The sequence below is a fragment of the Anomaloglossus baeobatrachus genome, chromosome 2 (genome assembly GCF_048569485.1).
Source record: "Anomaloglossus baeobatrachus isolate aAnoBae1 chromosome 2, aAnoBae1.hap1, whole genome shotgun sequence".
Taxonomy (NCBI): domain Eukaryota; kingdom Metazoa; phylum Chordata; class Amphibia; order Anura; family Aromobatidae; genus Anomaloglossus; species Anomaloglossus baeobatrachus.
This window is the reverse complement of record NC_134354.1, coordinates 407272720-407293469: the sequence shown is the minus strand read 5'-3', so window position 1 is coordinate 407293469 and position 20750 is coordinate 407272720. Positions and strand designations below refer to the sequence as shown.

At 49.1% G+C, this 20750-nt stretch overlaps 1 protein-coding gene across 1 annotated transcript in view; it reads left to right on the top strand.

Moving 5' to 3' along the window:
- The first annotated feature begins 1425 nt into the window (after window positions 1-1425).
- Window positions 1426-20750, top strand: part of C2H1orf94 (chromosome 2 C1orf94 homolog) — a 387246-nt gene continuing 367921 nt past the window's right edge. The window contains exon 1 of the mRNA XM_075334127.1: window positions 1426-1689. Coding sequence (XP_075190242.1) covers window positions 1448-1689 — 242 coding nt within the window. The 5' untranslated portion in view covers window positions 1426-1447. The remainder of the gene's footprint in view (window positions 1690-20750) is intronic.

Sequence of the window (20750 nt, the reverse complement as noted above, 5' to 3'; positions counted from 1 at the left end):
TCAGTATTGCGGCCAGTAGGGACCGCCACTGCAGGTTGAGGGTCGCCTGGGGCTGATGGTGTGTGCAGTTAGATGTAGTAGCCTCCTGAGAGTGAGGCAAGCCCCAGAGCCCTGTGTAGGTTTGTAGTACCACAAGTCGCAGAATGACCACACAGGCAGGATGTCTTTCAGGGTTTTTACTCACTTCAGGTGGCAGGGTGAGTAACCCGGGCGTAGCTGAGATGAACCAGGTGGGAACCAGGTATCCTTCAGGCTGACTTTATGAGGGTGACTACTGACTCGCCTTCCTTAGCCCTTGGTGGTTTGGGGTGACCCCGACTTTGAGTCCCTATGGGGGTCACCCAGGGAAGATGCTCCAAGCCTCTCTCCCCTTCTTGTTTGCCGTGTGCTTGTTCCCCGGACCAGGCCACTCCAGCCTCTTGCCTCCTATGACCTATGGGCCCTCACTGCGGTTACGTTGCTGCGGCTTTTGTAGTGTTGTGGTGTGGGCTTTAAGAGCCCCACACCGGCAGGTTTAGCAGGGAAAGGTGAATCTATCCTCGCTTCGGGATCTGCCGCCCGGTTGGGCCTGGTGCTCTCTAGCAGTCTCCTTACTTCCCACTCCGTGCACTCTCTAGCTGAAGCTGGCTTTCAGGCAGCACTCCTAGTTGACCGTTCTCCCCCGTCTGTAGCCACTGCGCGGGCGCTGTTAGACAGCAACAGCCCCACAGGTCTGCTCCTCACTGAGCCCTATGGAGTTCTGCTCTAACTGACTCACTGCTCCTCCTCTCCTGTTCTTGCCTACGCCACCTAGCAACCAGACTCTCCACCACACCCCTTGAGAGGAGATGGAGGCTCTACCCCCTCCACTATTCCAGTGAAGGTGAAGGCTTGCCCCCTCCTGGGATCCCCAGGGGTCCTCTCATGGGTACATGTGTGAGACCTGATCACTATGCGCCTGTGTTCCACACCCCTGTCAGCCTTCTGGATTACCTGTATTGTACTGTCCCCAGCATGGGTGCAGTACTCAGTGGTGCCTGACCAGGTCAGGGGCGCCACACCTTCCTAGTATAATGTCCCCTACATTAAGTCCTTTTTTCAGGTGCATATCTAGCTGACATAGGTGCTGGCGTTGGTGGGCCTGGTTACTTCTGCTTAGGTGCATCCCATATACTGTACCTACACAACATAATTTACATTATAAGATACGACCTTTTGATGAAACTAATGTCCACTTTTAACTATAAATTTTGCTAGAGATATCATGGGTTTTCCAACATGTTCTCTATTTCCACCAGTGTATGGTAAATATATACATTATATAGGTGTTTCAGTGTTTTAGCTCACTCTTGCCCTGTAAACCTTCTAGCTGTCGTGAGACATTTCTTCCGTTGCCAAGTCCTAACTGGTATATAGGCATTTGAGTGGAAACTGCCAAGGTGTAAAGTGTATAGCAGACCTAGATAGGATGTTTGTGCTTGGATCTGTGCCACTGAAGGTCCCAGAGACTTCTAAATATGATCCACCTTTGAGTCCATATCCAAGACATATCTGGGTCCACCCAAAAGCTCCCAAGGATGACTTTGACATAGTGTGTCATGAAATTTGGAAGAGAGCCCAACATTTACCAGAAGGTTTAAAACCCTTACATGGAAAATTGACAACAAAGACTGAAGAGGCATATGAAGAATCATATGATACTACTGTGAGGTAAGATTATAGTTCTGAAGGGACAATGTAGTCAGAGCATGGTTATATTGAAGGTAAAAGGGGAACTTGCCTAGGGGTCTTCTTTACTAAATGATGTCTAGTCAATCCAACTGGACATGGGGCACTGAAAATATTAAAAGCATACTCTCAATATGATAAAACATTGTGGAGCATCACCTATACTCCAATATAGCTGAGAGTGGTTGTTACACATTGAATGGAGCTCTGCTGATCATCTCCATTCAATGCTTTCATGATATCATCTGATTAATGGTAGTGACGGGTGTCACTGCCAACTGATTTGACATTGATGACTTATACCAGGGATTACTCATTAATTTTATATAGCCAGAAACCATCTTTAACCTTAATTAGGCCCTGAATATTGTTAACAGACATAATAAATGACATGTGTGTAAAATATAAATATATATATATATATATATATATACATATATATATATTTTTTCATATATATGTATATATATATATATATATATATATATATATATATATATATATACATATATATATATATATATGTATATATATATAATATATATACATATATATATATATATATATATATATATCTATATATATATATATATATTAGCAATGTTATTACTGACCACTTGGGCTATTTTAGACACATATTTCCTGTTCATTCCAGACAAATTTTCAGCATGCTCAATATCAATACAGGCAGGTTTGCAGCAAAAGCCAGAACCTGTACACACAGCTGACAACACAGCTTCCATCATTCATAACAGGTCACATCTCTTCCTCTATTGCTGCTAATGTACCATTAGATTTTAAGAAATCCAGAGAATAGCCTCAGACGCTAGCATGAACACTGCATATCTAGTTTTTATTTTTATTATATTTAACACAAAAATCTGATTTAAACAATAAATCATTTTTTTTTGATGAAACATTCGCTTTTAAAGGCTTAATTTAAGGTGTGAAAATATGTCCTGGCTTTTTTAATAAAAGTTATATTAATAACTTTACTTTCATATATAGGGTTATAAAAATGTTCTATGAAACTTGGTCTTGTCATAATATTGGACAATCTTCCTGTGTTCAGTGCGATATTAATTAATATGAAATTTTTCAAAGCAGGGTGTACTGTATTTATGCTGAGCGCTCTATACAGCGGGTGAAATAAGTATTGAAAAAGTCAGCAATTTTCCAAGTAAATATATTTCTAAAAGTGCTATTGGCATGAATTTTTCACCAGATGTCAATAAAAACCCATCCAATCCACACAGGCAAAGAAATCAAACCACAGATGTCCATACATTTACTGATGTGTAATAATGAGAAAAGGCACAGAAAAAAGTATTAAACACCCTTTCTGAAATGTAATTAATACCTTACGTAAAAGATTTTGTTGGTGATGACAGCTTCAAGATGCCGCCTGTATGGAGAAACTAGTTGCATGCATTGCTCAGATATGATTTTGGCCCATTCTTCCACACAAACCATTCTTAAAATCCTGAAGATTCCGTTTGCTCGTTCTTTCTGTGATTTCTAAGCTTTAGCTCTGCCGATAAATTTTATGTTGGATTCAGGTCAAGGGATTGGCTGGGCCATTCTAGCAACTTTATTTTCCTTCTCTGAAACTAAAACTTTTTGCTGCCTCTTGTACGGAGTGCCTTGACTGTGTGCAAGGCATCATGAAATCTGAAGATTACCAAAAGAATTTGGATCACAATGTACCCAGTGTCAGAAAGCTGAGTTTGTGTCCTAGGTCATGGGTCTTTCAGCAGGTCATTGACCGCAAACATACTACAAGAAGCATACAGAAATGGATGGAAACAAGGCGCTGGAGAGTTCTGAAGTGGCCAGGAATGAGACTGGATGTAAATCCCATTGAACACCCGTGGAGAGATCTTAAAATTGTTGTTGGGACAAGGCGCCTTCAAATATGAGAGACTTGGAGCAGTTTGTAAAAGAAGAGTCATAAATTCCAGTTGAGAAGTGTAAAGGCCACTTTACATGCTGCAACATCGCTCAAGCGATCTCGTTGGGGTCACGAAATTTGTGACGCACATCCGGCCGCTTTAGCGATGTCGTTGCGTGTGACACCTATGAGCGATTTTGAATCTTCAAAAAAACGCTCAAAATTGCTCATCGGTGACATGCCCCCCTATTCTCGATTATCGCTGCTGCAGCTAGCGATGTAGTTCCTCGTTGCTGCGGCAGCACACATCGCTATGTGTGACACCGCAGGAACGAGGAACCTCACCTTACCTGCGCCCACCAGCAATGAGGAATGAAGAAGGTGGGCGGTAAGTTACGTCCCGCTCATCTCCGCCCCTCTGCTTCTATTGGGCGGCGGTTCAGTGATGCTGCTGTGACGTCGCTGTGACGCTGAACTAACCGCTCCCTTAGTAAGGAGGCGGTTCACCGGTCACAGCGACGTTGCTAGGCAGTAAGTAATGTGACTGGTCCGCGCGATGTTTTGCGCCACGGGCAGCGATTTGCCCGTGTCGCACAACCGATGGGGGCGGGTACGCACGCTAGCTATATCAGTCACAATATCGCAGCGTGTAAAGCGGCCTTAAGAAGCTTGTTGATGATTATAGGAAGTGATTAATTGTATATATATACACTGTACAACCTCACATTTTTGTAAATATTTTATTATATCTTCTTATGGGACAATACTGAAGATATGACACTTTGATACGATGTACAGTAGTCAGTGCACAGTGTGTATAATAGTGTAAATTTGATGTGCCATTTAAAGTGAATCTGTCACCAGGTTTTTGCCACCTTACCTGAGAGCAGCATAATGTAGGTGCAGAGATATGATTCCAGTAGTGTTTCACTTACTGCTTAGTGTAGTTTTGATAAAATCACTGTTTAATCAGCAGTAGATTATCATTAGAAGACTACTTGGCGTCTTGCAGGTAGTCCTGCATATTCATGAGCTCTGTATAACTGTTAGATCTGCAGCAGAAAAAACATTGATTTTATCAAAATGAAAAGCAAACAAACAAACAAACAAACAAAATGAAAAGCAGTAAGTGACACATTGCTGGAATCAGGGTCTCAGACTCTACAATATGCTGCTCTTAGATGGAGAAGCAAAAACCGGGTGACAGAGTCCCTTTAAATAACTAAACACACAGCCATTAATATCTAAACCGCTGGTAACAAAAGTGAATACACCCCTACATGAAAATGGTCATATTGTGCCCAGTGTGTCAATGTGTTGTGGCTACCATTATTTTTAAGCACTGCTTTAACAGTCTTGGGCATAGAGTTTACTAGATTTTCAGCTACTGGATTGCTTTTCCATCATCCATGACATCCTTGCACTCATCTACTTGTAGCACCCATGGGTCAAGGGGTTAAATACTCGTCGCCGGGCTCGATGATGTCGGGTCTGGGTATGTCACGGCTGGCCCTTTCTGCCCAGTTTCGTGGCCCCGAGGTGTACAATAAAAGAAGTGGGTTGGGGGTGATGATGGTGGAGGATTGTTTTGTGACGCCACCTAAGGTACACGGGCAGGGAATTAGCCAATGTTGACGCTGTCCTCCGAGGCTGATGGCAGTAGCAGCTAAGATGTTTCTGCTCCCCACAGGTGGAGCGGGCCCCGGGGAGGATGATGAGGGGAGTAGTAATGGTGGGCGAAGCGTGGGGTGCTGGCACTGGCAAGGAGAGGCGGACACAGTCTCTGCGGGTTCAAGGTCTCTCTACTTACAGTAATGGTTTCATCCGGAAAATGACAGTCACCTCCGTGATGGGCCCCAGCTGATCCCGAGCAATTCGAGGTCACAGCCGGTGTTCCCACTGTGAGTCCTTTCTGGTTGGGATCTCTCCAATCCTGATGAGTGGAATGTTTTACTGGTCGCGGGTGTTTCCTGCACTCTCCACAGACCCTGTAATCCCGTGTAGCTGTGGAAAACCTGGGCTGAGCTGCCTGCTCCAAGCCGTGGGTCCTATGGCGCTCCCAGAAGTGTGAGGTAAAAGAAGATTGGACCGAGGTCCCAGTGTGTGCCTCACCCCAAGCTGTGCCGGCGGCAAACTGACTATGTGTAGAGATGCTCCTTCCCTTTTCCCCAATTGGTGCCGTCCACAAGTGGTTGTCTTAGTAACCGGAAAGTCCCTTGCTTCCTGATGGCTAACCCCCTGCCTACCCTAGGCCATCCTCCCAGTGTGAAGGCACCTAACTGTGGGGTTTGTGTGAATGTGAGAAACACCAGCGGTTAACCTCTCCTTACCCGGGATCAGTACTACTGTTAGGGCCAGGTGGATGGGCAGACCCAGGAGGTGGATCCACTGGGCCGAACACCTTACTGAAGGCAAGGGGTCCGGTAGCCGGAGCACAACAGGTAGCAGGACAGTCCGTTAAAAAGAGTGGAATGTAGAAGTCCCAGGGACCACGGAGTCACTGATGGTAGTCCGGGTGACGGAGCTCAGGTTCGGAGGCCGAGATGTTGTCAGGCGGAGTCCGGAACCGATGGAGCTAGAGGACGGATCACCACAGGGATCAGAGATGGTACGGACTGACGGGATGGCAGATAGTCAGCGTTCGGGGTTCGTGAATCGGCAGGACCGGATGGCGAGGCAGGAGCGGCTCTAGAAGAGAGATAGGTAAGTATACCAGCAGAGACAAGGAGACCTGACTCCTAGCTTAGGAAACACGAAGAACAGGCCCCGCCCACTTGGACATTAAACCCCTTTATACCCTGTACCTGTGTGTTCAATATCCTGTCCGTGGACGCTGGCCCTTTAAGAAAGGGTCAATGACCGCGCGCGCGCCCTAATGCGCATGCGCGAGGCCCGGGTGCCAGAAGCCAGGGCAGGGAGCGGCGAACAGGAGGCAGGGGAGCCGGGCTGGAGCGAAGCTGCCGGCGGACGCTGGGAGCGGGGACCGGGACGCCTGGGGATCATAGGTGAGGAGGCCTGGAGGCTGTGGAGCGGGGGACGCCGGACAGAGGAGCCGGGAGGCGAGCCAGGGAAGCCGGGGAGCGTGGCAGGGGAGCCGGGGAGCTGGGCAGAGGACCCGGGGAGCGTGACAGTACCCCCCCCCAAGCCCCCCTCCCCGCAACCGGGACAGGAAGGCATGAATCAGAGGAGTACCCACATTCTCCCGGGGTTCCCAGGACCTATCCTCAGGACCATACCCCGCCCAGTCCACCAAGAAGAACTGTCGGCCTCGTACAGTTTTCATGGCCACGATATCCCTTACCGCATAGATGTCATCATCAGCAATAGGAGGAGGAGCAGAACTGGCAGCAGCGGAGAAGGGACCAAGGACAACCGGTTTGAGCAGGGAGACGTGGAAGGAGTTGGGTATCCTCATCGTGGCCGGGAGCTGCAGCTTGTAGAGACCTCATTGATCTTGCTGAGGATTTTAAATGGCCCGATGTAGCGAGGACCCAGCTTGTATGACGGTAGCTTCAATCGGACGTACTTGGAAGCAAGCCAGACGAGATCTCCTGGAGAGAAACACGGGGGATCCAGACGCCTCTTGTCTGCGTGTCTCTTCATCCGCAGGGAAGCACGTCCAAGGGACGTCTTGACAGAGTCCCAAATTGTTGCAAAGTCACGGGCTACAGCATCAGCAGCAGGGACATCCGAGGAAGAGGATACAGGTAATGGGATGGAAGGCTGAAGTCCGTAAACGACATGGAAGGGAGAGCTGGAGGAGGACTCACTGACGTGGTGTTTATGGGAGAATTCAGCCCAAGGAAGAAGCGTGGACCAGTCGTCGTGATGGGCGTTGACGTAGTGACGTAAGAAGGAGGTCAAGATCTGATTGACTCGTTCCACTTGGCCATTCGACTGAGGATGGTAGGCTGAAGAAAAGTCCAGAGTCACTCACAGATGTCCGCAGAGAGCCCTCCAGAAGCGGGAGGTGAACTGAGTTCCTCTGTCGGACACAATGTGTGATGGAAAGCCATGCAACCGGAAGATGTGCTGTATGTAGGCGTCAGCGAGTTCCTGGGCTGAGGGCAGTCCAGCCATAGGGACGAAATGAGCCATTTTGGACAACCAATCCACCACGACCCATATGACTGTGTGTCCGGAGGACAGGGGCAAGTCCGTAATAAAGTTCATTGCAATGTGTTGCCACGGAACGGAGGGTATAGGCAGAGGCAGAAGACGACCATATGGCAGGTGTTTGGGCGTCTTGTTCCTGGCACAAGAGGAGCAGGCTGAGACAAAAGAAGCGACGTCCATGCGGAGGGATGGCCACCAGTAGTGACGTACAATTGTACTCCATGTTCTCTTCTGACCAGCATGGCCGGCTGTTTTCGAGGCATGGCCCCAGTGCAGCACTTTTTGCCTGTCGGTCTCAGAGACATAGGTCTTCCCGGGCGGTATCTGGGCCAGGGTGACAGGGGCCACCGGAATGATTTTACTAGGACAGATGATGGGTTGGGATGTCTCCTCCTCCTGTTCCATGGGCATGAATGACCTGGACAAGGCATCTGCTCGCACATTCTTGTCCGCGGGTCGGAAATGGAGCTGGAAATCGAACCTGGCAAAGAACAAGGACCACCTGGCTTGCCGTGGGTTCAGCCGCTGAGCGGACCGCAGGTATTCCAGGTTCTTGTGGTCCGTATAAATGATCACGGGGTACACTGCTCCCTCCAGAAGGTAGCGCCATTCCTCCAGAGCCAGTTTGACTGCCAATAGCTCTTGGTCACCGATGGTGTAGTTGCGTTCAGGCGCTGAGAAGCTCTTGGAGAAGAAACCGCAAGTCACCATCTTCCCGGAGGAGGACTTCTGCATGAGCACTGCTCCGGCTCCCGAGGAGGAGGCATCCACCTCCAAGGTGAACTGTCAGTTTAACTCCGGACGATGGAGCACAGGGGAGGAAGCAAATGCCCGCTTCAGGGAGCCAAACGCGGCGTCGGCCGCAGGTGACCAGTCCTTTGGATTAGCCCCCTTCTTGGTCAAGGCGGAGAGAGGTGCAGTCAGAGCAGAGAAGTGAGGGATGAACTGACGGTAATAGTTTGCGAATCCCAGAAAGTGTTGGATTGCCTTCAGTCCAGAAGGAGGGGGCCAGTTGATAATGGAAGAGACCTTCTCCGGATCCATCTGCAGGCCGGTATAGGAGATCACGTAACCCAGGAAGGGAAGAGAAGACTGCTCGAAGACACACTTCTCGTACTTGGCGTACAGACGATTCTCCCTCAGTCTTTGTAGAACCAGCTGCACGTTCTCTCTGTGGGTCTGGAGGTCCGGAGAAAAGACCAGGATGTCATCAAGATACACCACCACACAGACGTAGAGAAGATCCCGGAACACGTCGTTCACCAATTCCTGAAACACTGCTGGTGCGTTACACAGGCCGAAGGGCATCACACAGTATTCATAGTGCCCATCGCGAGTATTGAACGCGGTCTTCCATTCGTCCCCAGAGCGGATGCGGACCAGGTTGTAGGCACCCCGAAGATCCAACTTGGTAAACACACGAGCTCCTCTAAGCCGATCAAACAATTCGGGGATGAGCGGCAGGGGGTATTTATTTTTCACGGTGATTTGGTTCAATCCCCGGTAGTCAATGCATGGGCGTAAGTCGCCCTCTTTCTTCTTAACGAAGAAGAAGCCTGCTCCAGCAGGAGAGGAGGATCTCCGAATGAATCCCCTTGCCAGGTTCTCTGTGATGTAGGTAGACATGGCCCTTGTTTCGGCAGGAGACAGCGGATATATCCGTCCTCGAGGTGGTGTAGTTCCCGGGAGCAGGTCGATGGCACAATCGTAAGGACGATGTGGCGGCAGTACCTCTGACTCCTTGTTATCAAAGACGTCCGCGAAGGACCAATAGACCGAGGGCAGTCCCGGTAGGGACTCAGGAACCGGAGGTCGTCGGATGGGCTGTATAGTCTTCAGACAGTTCTCGTGGAAAGAGGAGCCCCATCGGGTGATTTCACCAGTACCCCAGCTGACTGACGGTTCGTGTGTCCGTAACCAGGGGAGTCCCAGCAGGATTTGGTGAGACATGTGTGGGAGGACATAGAGAGCGATGTTCTCGGTGTGCAGGGCACCGATACGCAGTTCCACCGGCTTGGTGATCCACGAGATGGTATCAGAGAGGGGTCTCCCATCCACAGAGGCAATCACGAGGGGTTTGTCGAGTGGAGTAACAGGCACCTGGTACTTATCCACCGTGGCCTGCTGGATGAAATTGCCTGCTGCCCCGGAATCGAGGTACGCCTCGGCCGTGAACCGCGTCTCTCCCGTTGTCACTTGAACAGTCCACGTAACCGGGTCAGAGAGAGTCCCAGCACCTAGGGTGGCCTCTCCTACCAACCCTAGGCTTTGGAGTTTCCCGGCCTCTCTGGACAGGAGCGTAGCAGGTGTGTGCCCTCTCCGCAGTAGAAGCAGAGACCCTTGGCGAGCCGTTCTGCTCGGCGTTGTTCGGACTGCCGCACACGGTCGATCTGCATGGGCTCGTGGACGGAGACACCAGATGACGTTGACTGAAGTACGGCGGGCTTCTGCGGAGGAGATGAATGCCGTATCGGACGTCTCTCACGGGACACCTCTTTGGATCGTTCCTGAAAGCGAAGATCCACTCGAGTCGCTAGGGCAATCAGGGCATCCAGGGTGGACGGCACGTCACGACCAGCCAGCTCATCTTTAATTCGACCCGAGAGACCTTCCCAGAAGGCGACGGTTAGAGCCTCATTGTTCCACCCGAGTTCCGAAGCCAAGGTGCGAAAACGGATGGCATATTGGCCCACCGTCAGAGTCCCCTGACGTAGCCGGAGGAGAGATGAGGCAGACGCGGAGGCGCGTCCGGGCTCGTCAAAGGTGCCACAAAATGCCTGCAGGAAGTCCTGGATATTAGTGGTCACAGGGTCCTCCTTCTCCTACAAGGGGTTCATCCAGGCCAGTGCCTCACCCTCTAGATGGGACATCATGAACGCGACCTTGGCTTGGTCGGAGGCAAACAAGTGCGGCAGCTGCTTGAAATGGAGAGAGCACTGATTGATGAATCCCCTGCAGGTCTTGGGATCTCCGGCGTACCGGGGCGGTGAGGCCAAACGAAGTCTGGAAGCATCCGAGGAGTCTGCCACGGGAGCTGTGGCCGTGGATTGTACAGTGGAACCTCGAGATGCTGAAGATGTGATCGACGCTTGTAGCGTGTTCAGGCGGGCGTCCACAGAAGACATGAAGTTTAGCATGCGGGTCTGGGTCTCACGCTGGCGTGTGAGTTCCTCCTGCAAGGCTGCTAGTGCTTCGGCGGGATCCATGGCCTGTTCTTACTGTTATGGCCAGGTGGACGGGCGGACCCAGGAGGTGGATCCACTGGGCCGAACACCTTACTGAAGGCAAGGGGTCCGGTAGCCGGAGCACAACAGGTAGCAGGACAGTCCGTTAGAAAGAGTGGAATGTAGAAGTCCCTGGGACCATGGAGTCACTGATGGTAGTCCGGGTGACGGAGCTCAGGTTCGGAGGCTGAGATGTTGTCAGGCGGAGTCCGGAACCGATGGAGCTAGAGGACGGATCACCACAGGGATCAGAGATGGTACGGACTGACGGGATGGCAGATAGTCAGCATTCGGGGTTCGGGAATCGGCAGGACCGGATGGCGAGGCAGGAGCGGCTCTAGAAGAGAGATAGGTAAGTATACCAGCAGAGACAAGGAGACCTGACTCCTAGCTTAGGAAACACGAAGAACAGGCCCCGCCCACTTGGACATTAAACCCCTTTATACCCTGTACCTGTGTGTTCAATATCCTGTCCGTGGACGCTGGCCCTTTAAGAAAGGGTCAATGACCGCGCGCGCGCCCTAATGCGCATGCGCGAGGCCCGGGTGCCAGAAGCCAGGGCAGGGAGCGGCGAACAGGAGGCAGGGGAGCCGGGCTGGAGCGAAGCTGCCGGCAGACGCTGGGAGCGGGGACCGGGACGCCTGGGGATCATAGGTGAGGAGGCTTGGAGGCTGTGGAGCGGGGGACGCCGGACAGAGGAGCCGGGGAGCGTGGCAGGGGAGCCGGGGAGCTGGGCAGAGGAGCCGGGGAGCGTGACAACTACATCTTAAGGGAGGTGCGGTACCCTGTGGCGACTGAAATCTCAGGGGTGCTACATTCCCCCATGGCAAATAGCATCACTCCCGGGATGCAACCAAGCAAAGTTAGTACACCGTTTTTTTTTAGAATGCAATAAACAAGTTAACAATTTTCCCTTTATGGGAGGCAGCATCAAAAATTTAAAAACATATACCGGTTAGCAAGAAAAATCAACTGCATCAAGAAAAACAAACATCAACATTGCATAGAAAAACAGGCATTCTTGCTTGGCTGCTGGTGGGCCAGAGGGCTGATCCCAGCCCCCTGGCTATGGGCTCTCAAAGGACATCCTCGGGAAAAATGTCCAACCTTGTCATAACGCCGGCAGATTGGCTGCCTATCAGCGTCATAGCGATCAGGAATCAGAAGCAGCGGGTTCCTCCTGCTTCGCCGCCAGGGAAGGTCATCAGCATGGTTGCAGGTTGCTAAGCCCCCGGCCTGGTTTGCACCGCTTTGATCAAAGTAGCCATATCTTTAATCAATTCCAAGATCTTGAACCGCAGTCGAAAGAAGCTGTACAGTCTACCTTTGAAGTCACTCAAGTATGCGATTCTCCTCAGTGGACATTTCCTTGCAAGCACAGGGTTTCCTGCTGGTTTCCGGTTGTGGGGCTCTCTTTCGCGCTCTTTCCTGGCTCCACCCACGCTTTTGCGCTCTTTTTTGGGTCCCATCCACGATGGCATGCCCAATCGTTTCCCGCTCTGCGCATGTAATGGTGACTGTTCTTTTTCAGAAATATGGTTTAACACAGTTCTGTAAGGCGCTCAGTACCCATTTTTAGCCTGGGCATGTTATCCTGTTCATGATGCCAAGTTGTAGCACCCACAAGGCAAGGGGTTAAATACTCATTGCCGGGCTCGATGATGTCAGATCTGCGGATGTCATGGGTGACACTTTTGTGCCCGGTTTCGCGGCCCTGAGGTGTACAATAAAAGAAGGGAGTTGGGGATGATGATGGTGGAGGATTGTTTTGTGACGCCACCTGCAGTACGTGGCCAGGGAATTAGCCGACACTGTTGTCGCTGTCCTCCGGGGCTGATGGTAGTAGCAGCTAAGATGTTTCTGTTCCCCACAGGTGGAGCGGGCCCCCCCGGAGAGGATGATGAAGTGAGTAGTAATGACGGGCACCGAAGCGCGGGGCGCTGGCGTCAGTAATTAGAGGCGGACACAGTCTCTGCGGGTTCAAGGTCTCTTTACTCACAGTCCTGGCTTCACCTGGAAAATGCCAGTCACCACCGTGATGGGCCCCAGTCTATCCCGAGCAATTCGAGGTCACCGCCGGTGTTCCCACTGAGTCCTTTCTGGTCGGGGTCCCTCCAATCCCAGTGTGTGGAATGTGGAACAAGCCGAGTGTATTTCCTTCACTCTCCTCAGACACTGGAATCCTGTGTAGCTGTGGAGAACCCGGGTTGAGCAGCCTGCTCCAAGCCGCAGGTTCTATGGTGCTCCCAGAAGTGTGAGGTAAACGAAAATTGGACTGAGGTCCAAGTGTATGCCTCACCACAAGCTGTGCCCGAGGCAAACTGACTGTATAAAGATGCTCCTTCCCTTTTCCCCAAGTGGCGCCCGCCCCCCAGGTGGTTGTCCTAGTGACCGGAAAGTCCCATGCTTTGTGATGGCCAACCCCCTGCCTACCCTAGGCCATCCCCTCAGTGAGAAGGCACCTAACTGTGTGGTTTGTGTGAATGTGAGAAACACCAGCGATTACCTGGGATGAGTACTACATCTTAAGGGATATGCAGTACCCTGTGGCGACTGAAGCCTCAGGGCGCCACGCACTTTCCATTGCATTTTAGAATGCCCCACATATGCTCAATAGGGTTTAGGTCTAGAGACATGCTTGGCCAGTCCAGCACTTTACCTTCAGTTTCTTTAGCAAGGCTGTGGTCATCTTTGAAATGAATTTGGGGTCATTATCATGCTAGAATATTGCCCTGTGGCCTAATTTCTGAAGGGAGGTGCTCATTCTATGCTTCAGTATATCACACTAGATGTTGGTATTCATGGTTCCCTTAATGAACTGTAGCTCCCCACAGCCAGAAAATCATGGAACCCCAAACCATGGCATTTCTACCACTATGCTTGACTGTAGGGAAGACAAACTTGTCTTTGCACTCCTTACTCAGTTGCCGCCAGACATGTTTAATACCATCTGAACCAATACATTTATCTAGGTCTCATCAGACCACAGGACATGGATCTAGTAATCCGTGTCTTTAGTTTGCTTCTCTTCAGCAAGCTGTTTGCAAACTTTCATGCACATCTTTAGAAGAGGCTTACTTCTGGGACAACAGCCATGCAGACCAATTTGATGCAGTGTGTGGCGTATGATTTGAGCACTGACAGGCTGACCAACTACTCCTTTAACCTCTGCAGCACTGTTTGCAGCAATCACAAATCTATTTTTAAAAGATAACCTCTGGATATGACATTGAACACATGCACTTATCTTCTTTGTTTGACCATAGCAAGACCTGTTCTGAGTGGAACCTGTCTTGTTAAACAATTGTATGGTCTTAGCTACGGTGCTGCAGCTCAGTTTCAGGATATTGGCAATCTTCTTGTAGCCTAGGCCATCTTTATATAGAGCAACAATTCTTTTTTTCAGATCCTCAAAATTCTTTGCCATGAGGTGCCATGTTGAACTTCCAGTGACCAGGAGGTTAGCGTATGAACGATAACACTAAATTTACCACACCTGCTCCCATTCACATCTGAGACCTTGTGCAGTTTAGACATTAATAGCTGTGTTTACCAAATCTACACTGTTATACACGCTGTACACTGACTACTTTATATTGTATCACAGTGTCATATCTTCAGTGTTGTCCCAGGAAAAGATATAAAATATTTACAAGAAAATGTGGGGTGTACTCACTTTTGTGATATACTGTATTTGTCTTTTGCTGTGCCCATCAGGGTGAAATCATTAGGTATAGCCATAAACTGTAGAAATCTGTAAAGATGTTATAAGGTTAATATCATTACTAGCAAATATCAGCTCGTTTTATCATAATACCATGGAAAAGCAAACATACAGTAAAGGGTTTCTGGACCCAAGCAACGTCCCGGCTGGACACTGGCTTTTCTATAAATATAGACATCTCGTATAAAAGAACAGTTATTCTGGTGATTCCAACTTTCATGGGACTTTAAATATAGAAACATGCTGATGATTCCAGAGTCCACGGAACAGCGACAGAAATAGTGAGCAAGGAGTTTTGAAGCTTAGAGGAATGGAACTTGCCTCTGAGGACCAGGGAGCTGCTGCATCTTTGTGACTGGTCATATAGTAATTAACCATTTTGTATTTTGCGAAGGTCGTATACATGCATTTGCTGTAATTCTATGCAGAGGTGTGCACCAGCTTGTGGCAAAGTCTATATTTTTGTTTATACAGTGAGCATATCAATAAATATGTGGCCAGACTGAAACTATTTTTTCTATCCTTCAGGCAATATTGCTATGATATGCAATCACCATCCCCACAGAGACTTATTGCTATAGGCAGTACATTTGTTTCTCAAAAACTTTGAAATTGACAGAGTAAAACAATGTGATGGAATATGTAATTTATGGAATGCTGGCCTTTCATATCATGAAATCAGTCTATCTATCTATCTATCTATCTATCTATCCCTCTATCTGTCTATCTATCCCTCTATCTATCTATCTATCTATCTATCTATCTATCTATCTATCTATCTATCTATCTGTCTGTCTGTCTCTCTGTCTAAAAATTCAAAAACTGACCAGCACCTCCAAACCGAATAAAACAAGTGTGAACAGGTGCAAGCTCCTATGACTGCATAATTTACAAACAAGAGGATATAGCAAGCAGGACATTGTAAGCACCAAGATATATGTGAACATTGAACATATGAAATTAGAACTGCATTTCTACTGTATGAAATATACTTAGAATAATACAGGTAATTCTGGCTTAAATTGGACAATTCATAAGAGGTGGTCAGCAGCGGTAAGGTGTCCTTGCTTGACGAGTCCCTAACTTAATATAATGTTTCTCCCGGACCAAAAGCCTACAAATTTGGTAGGATCCGGCAATAATCAAAGATTAGCCTTAGGCTCATGGAAGGAATAACCTTGATACTTACAGAGTGCTGCTGTATCCTGCTGTTGTTGTGCCTGGCACCTATTCACACTTGCTTTATTCTGTGTGGAGGTGCTTGTCAGTTTTTTTAGTCTTTGTATTACCCATTGGGGGTCTGTGACTACCACCTCTTATAACTGAGCACTCCTGCTATCAGCCTAAGGCTAGCATTTGATTAATGCTGGATCCTATCTGCCCATAAATTTGTAGGCTTTTAGAATGAGAGGCATGGTATTAGGTTATCTATCCCATATCTATCTATCTATCTATCTATCTATCTATCAATCTATCCCATATCTATCTATCTATCTATCTATCTATCTATCCCATATCTATCTATCTATCTATCTATCTATCTATCTATCTACAGTATCTATCCCACATCTATCTATCCAGTGGTATAACTAGAGTCCAATGGGCCCCAGTGAAAAATTTGATCTGGGGCCCCCCCAATGTGGGCTATTGTAGCATTTGCAATCCTATAAAGACATACGAGTTGCACCCAGCATGCTCTTCATCGTGTACTAATGTCCTCCCATCCTTGGCCACTTCCTGGTACAATTGTCTCTCAACCTGGTGTATGACCCCATTATGGCAAAATGCTGGTATATGTGTCCCCATCCTGGTATATACAGTTAGGTCCAGAAATATTTGGACAGTGACACAATTTTCGCGAGTTGGGCTCTGCATGCCACCACATTGGATTTGAAATGAAACCTCTACAACAGAATTCAAGTGCAGATTGTAACGTTTAATTTGAAGGTTTGAACAAAAATATCTGATAGAAATTGTAGGAATTGTACACATTTCTTTACAAACACTCCACATTTTAGGAGGTCAAAAGTAATTGGACAAATAAACCAAACCCAAACAAAATAATTTTATTTTCAATATTTTGTTGCGAATCCTTTGGAGGCAATCACTGCCTTAAGTCTGGAACCCATGGACATCACCAAACGCTGGGTTTCCTCCTTCTTAATGCTTTGCCAGGCCTTTACAGCCGCAGCCTTCAGGCTTTGCTTGTTTGTGGGTCTTTCCGTCTTAAGTCTGGATTTGAGCAAGTGAAATGCATGCTCAATTGGGTTAAGATCTGGTGATTGACTTGGCCATTGCAGAATGTTCCACTTTTTTGCACTCATGAACTCCTGGGTAGCTTTGGCTGTATGCTTGGGGTCATTGTCCATCTGTACTATGAAGCGCCGTCCGATCAACTTTGCGGCATTTGGCTGAATCTGGGCTGAAAGTATATCCCTGTACACTTCAGAATTCATCCGGCTACTCTTGTCTGCTGTTATATCATCAATAAACACAAGTGACCCAGTGCCATTGAAAGCCATGCATGCCCATGCCATCACGTTTCCTCCACCATGTTTTACAGAGGATGTGGTGTGCCTTGGATCATGTACCGTTCCCTTTCTTCTCCAAACTTTTTTCTTCCCATCATTCTGGTACAGGTTGATCTTTGTCTCATCTGTCCATAGAATACTTTTCCAGAACTGAGCTGGCTTCATGAGGTGTTTTTCAGCAAATTTAACTCTGGCCTGTCTATTTTTGGAATTGATGAATGGTTTGCATCTAGATGTGAACCCTTTGTATTTACTTTCATGGAGTCTTCTCTTTACTGTTGACTTAGAGACAGATACACCTACTTCACTGAGAGTGTTCTGGACTTCAGTTGATGTTGTGAACGGGTTCTTCTTCACCAAAGAAAGTATGCGGCGATCATCCACCACTGTTGTCATCCGTGGACGCCCAGGCCTTTTTGAGTTCCCAAGCTCACCAGTCAATTCCTTTTTTCTCAGAATGTACCCGACTGTTGATTTTGCTACTCCAAGCATGTCTGCTATCTCTCTGATGGATTTTTTCTTTTTTTTCAGCCTCAGGATGTTCTGCTTCACCTCAGTTGAGAGTTCCTTAGACCGCATGTTGTCTGGTCACAGCAACAGCTTCCAAATGCAAAACCACACACCTGTAATCAACCCCAGACCTTTTAACTACTTCATTGATTACAGGTTAACGAGGGAGATGCCTTCAGAGTTAATTGCAGCCCTTAGAGTCCCTTGTCCAATTACTTTTGGTCCCTTGAAAAAGAGGAGGCTATGCATTACAGAGCTATGATTCCTAAACCCTTTCTCCGATTTGGATGTGAAAACTCTCATATTGCAGCTGGGAGTGTGCACTTTCAACCCATATTATATATATAATTGTATTTCTGAACATGTTTTTGTAAACAGCTAAAATAACAAAACTTGTGTCACTGTCCAAATATTTCTGGACCTAACTGTATGTCCCATCGTGGTATGTATGTCCCTATCATGGCCACATCCTGGTGTATATATAGCCCCATCCTGGTGTATATGCCCCATCATGTCACCATCCTAGTATATAGCCCCATCCTAGTATATGTTTCCATCCTGGCCACATTCTTGTATATAACTTCATCCTGGTATGTGTCGTCCCCATCATGCCCCTATCCTGGTATATAGCCCCATCCTGATATATGTCCCAATCATATCCCCATCTTGGTATATAGCTTCATCATGTCCCCATCCTGGTATACTGTATATGGTTTCATTATGTCCCCATTCTGGAATATATGGCCCCATCATGTCTCCATTCTGGAATATAGTCCCATCCTAGTATATGCCCCCATTCTGGCCACATCCTGGTATAAAGCCCCATTTTGATATATGTCTCAATCATGTCCCTATCCTGGTATAGAGCCCCATCCTGATATATGTCCCATCCTAGTATACGTCCTCATCCTAGTATATAGCCCCATCCTGATATTTGTTCTAATCATGTCCCCATCCTAGTATATAGCCCCATCCTGGTATATGTCCTCATCCTAGCTCCATCCTGGTACATAGCCCAATCCTGCCTACATAGCCCCATCCTGGTATATAGCCCCATTCTGATATATGTCCCAATCATGTCCACATACTGGAGTATAGCCCTATCATGGTATATGTCCCAAGTCTAGTAAGTATGATCCCCCAACATGCTGCCTTCAGTAAAAACAAAAAATAATTATACTCACCTTCCCTCCGCTCCCTCGGTGTTTTCCTCTGACGTTGGCAACTGCCCAGCATGTAAGCGGTGCAGTGCATAACATCAGAATATTCACTGCTCCCTATGCCCAAGACTATGGGTGTTGAAGCAGTGAATGTTCACAGCATTAATTGGCAGGAGGCACAATGCAGTTCAGGTACCCGACAAGTCTTTGTGCTGTGATGTATTTCAGCTGGATGCGCACCTGTGGCGCCCTGGACAAGCCAGGGGCCACAGAGCACAACACCCACAACACCCCACACTCCCAGCAGGCACACCGAAGTCAGACATAAAACCCTTGTTGCCTTCCTCCAGGGGCTGATGATCACATCAGGGGGTGGGCCAGGCGTTTGGCCCCGCCCACCGAGGAGTTCACAGTCCTGGAGGCAGGAAACTGTAGTCAGTTTAGCTCAGGCAGAGCTTGAGTGCAGAGCAGATTAGTTGTGGAGGTTGAAGTAGAAGCAGGAAAGTGGTAAAAGAGCAGCCTGAAGTTGGGCCGGGTGTGTGGCCCGGACAGATCAGCAAGGTTGGCAGACGGTGGTGACCGTCTGCAGGAGTGGCCTATCCGAGTTACCGTAAGGAACGTGGACGGGCGGTGGCCCGGCGGTACCGGACCGGTACACAAAGAGAAGCCAGCACAATCTGGCAGGGGCTTTTCGGACCCTGGCAAGGCTAGGAGTCGCCGTGAATTTGCCGAATCCGTTAGTGAAGGGGACCTCCTGGGTCCCAAACAGTCAAGTCCCGACAGAAGGCAACAGTCCAACCAACAGAGGGAGACACCGCCACCGCCAAGGCAATCGTTTCTCAGGGCCAGCGCCTGCGGGCAAAGAAGGGCTCCTCCAGCCCATATCCAAGCTGGGGAGCGGGTTACCAGTGGGAACCCATCGGAACCATCAACCGTACTTAGGTGCAGGGAAAGGCAGTCACCATCAACCTGCCGGGAGAAAACAACACTGCAGCCGTCTGTGGGACCCGTCCATCCAGCCGAGTGTTTTACCGAGAACTGTGTCTTCATCATTGGGCTGAGTGAGTACCACCGTGCCGTGCGGCACAGCGCTGCCCCCACGACCCTGCACCTCGCCAGGCCCCGTAACCGCCTGCCACCCATCCCTACCCCATCACCGGGCCCCGGGACAACCAACCCCCCTACCCACGGAGGGGAGAACTAACAACAAAGCTGCTCCCTGTCACCGCTCCCGGGATCCCTGTCCAAAGCAGCGGTGGTGTCACCATTATCACCACAGCCGTGGGTGGCGTCACGGACAATAAATCCCCAAAATCAATCCAAACCCCCCCTTTTCACTCACGGGCGAGGAGCGCCGCTCGAGTCCCCGGGATCCGGCCCACCGCTCGAGCCACCACCGAGCAGCAGCACCAGCGGCCGGACCCGAGCAGTGGGAGAGCGCAGCGTCCCCTCCTCCGCCCACGACAACTTGGCGTCACGAACAGGATCTTACCGCTCTGCCATTGAGTAGAGGTGCGCCTTGTTATTGCCGGAGGTGCAGCTGACAATTTGCCGAAGCCGCCATCTTTGGCGCGAAGAGTTCCCGCTCGAGCGTCTCCTCGAGTAGTAGAGGCGCGAAGGCCAAAACCCCGCCCCAAAGGAGGAGGAGCCGGAAAGAAACTAAGGGGGACGAAATGGCGGCTGGTCGCATGTGAGCGCGGCTATAAAGGCAGGGACGCCCGGACCCTTCGGCCATTTTGTTCCTGGGAGAGGCCGCCAGCAAGATGTACATGCCGTCCCGAAGCACCGTAGCCCCCGCGCCTGGAACAGCGGCGTGGGTGGAGATCCGGACCGCGCAGCTCTATCAGAGGCTGCAGGTCAAGATGCAGCTCCTCTTGGAGGAGTGGG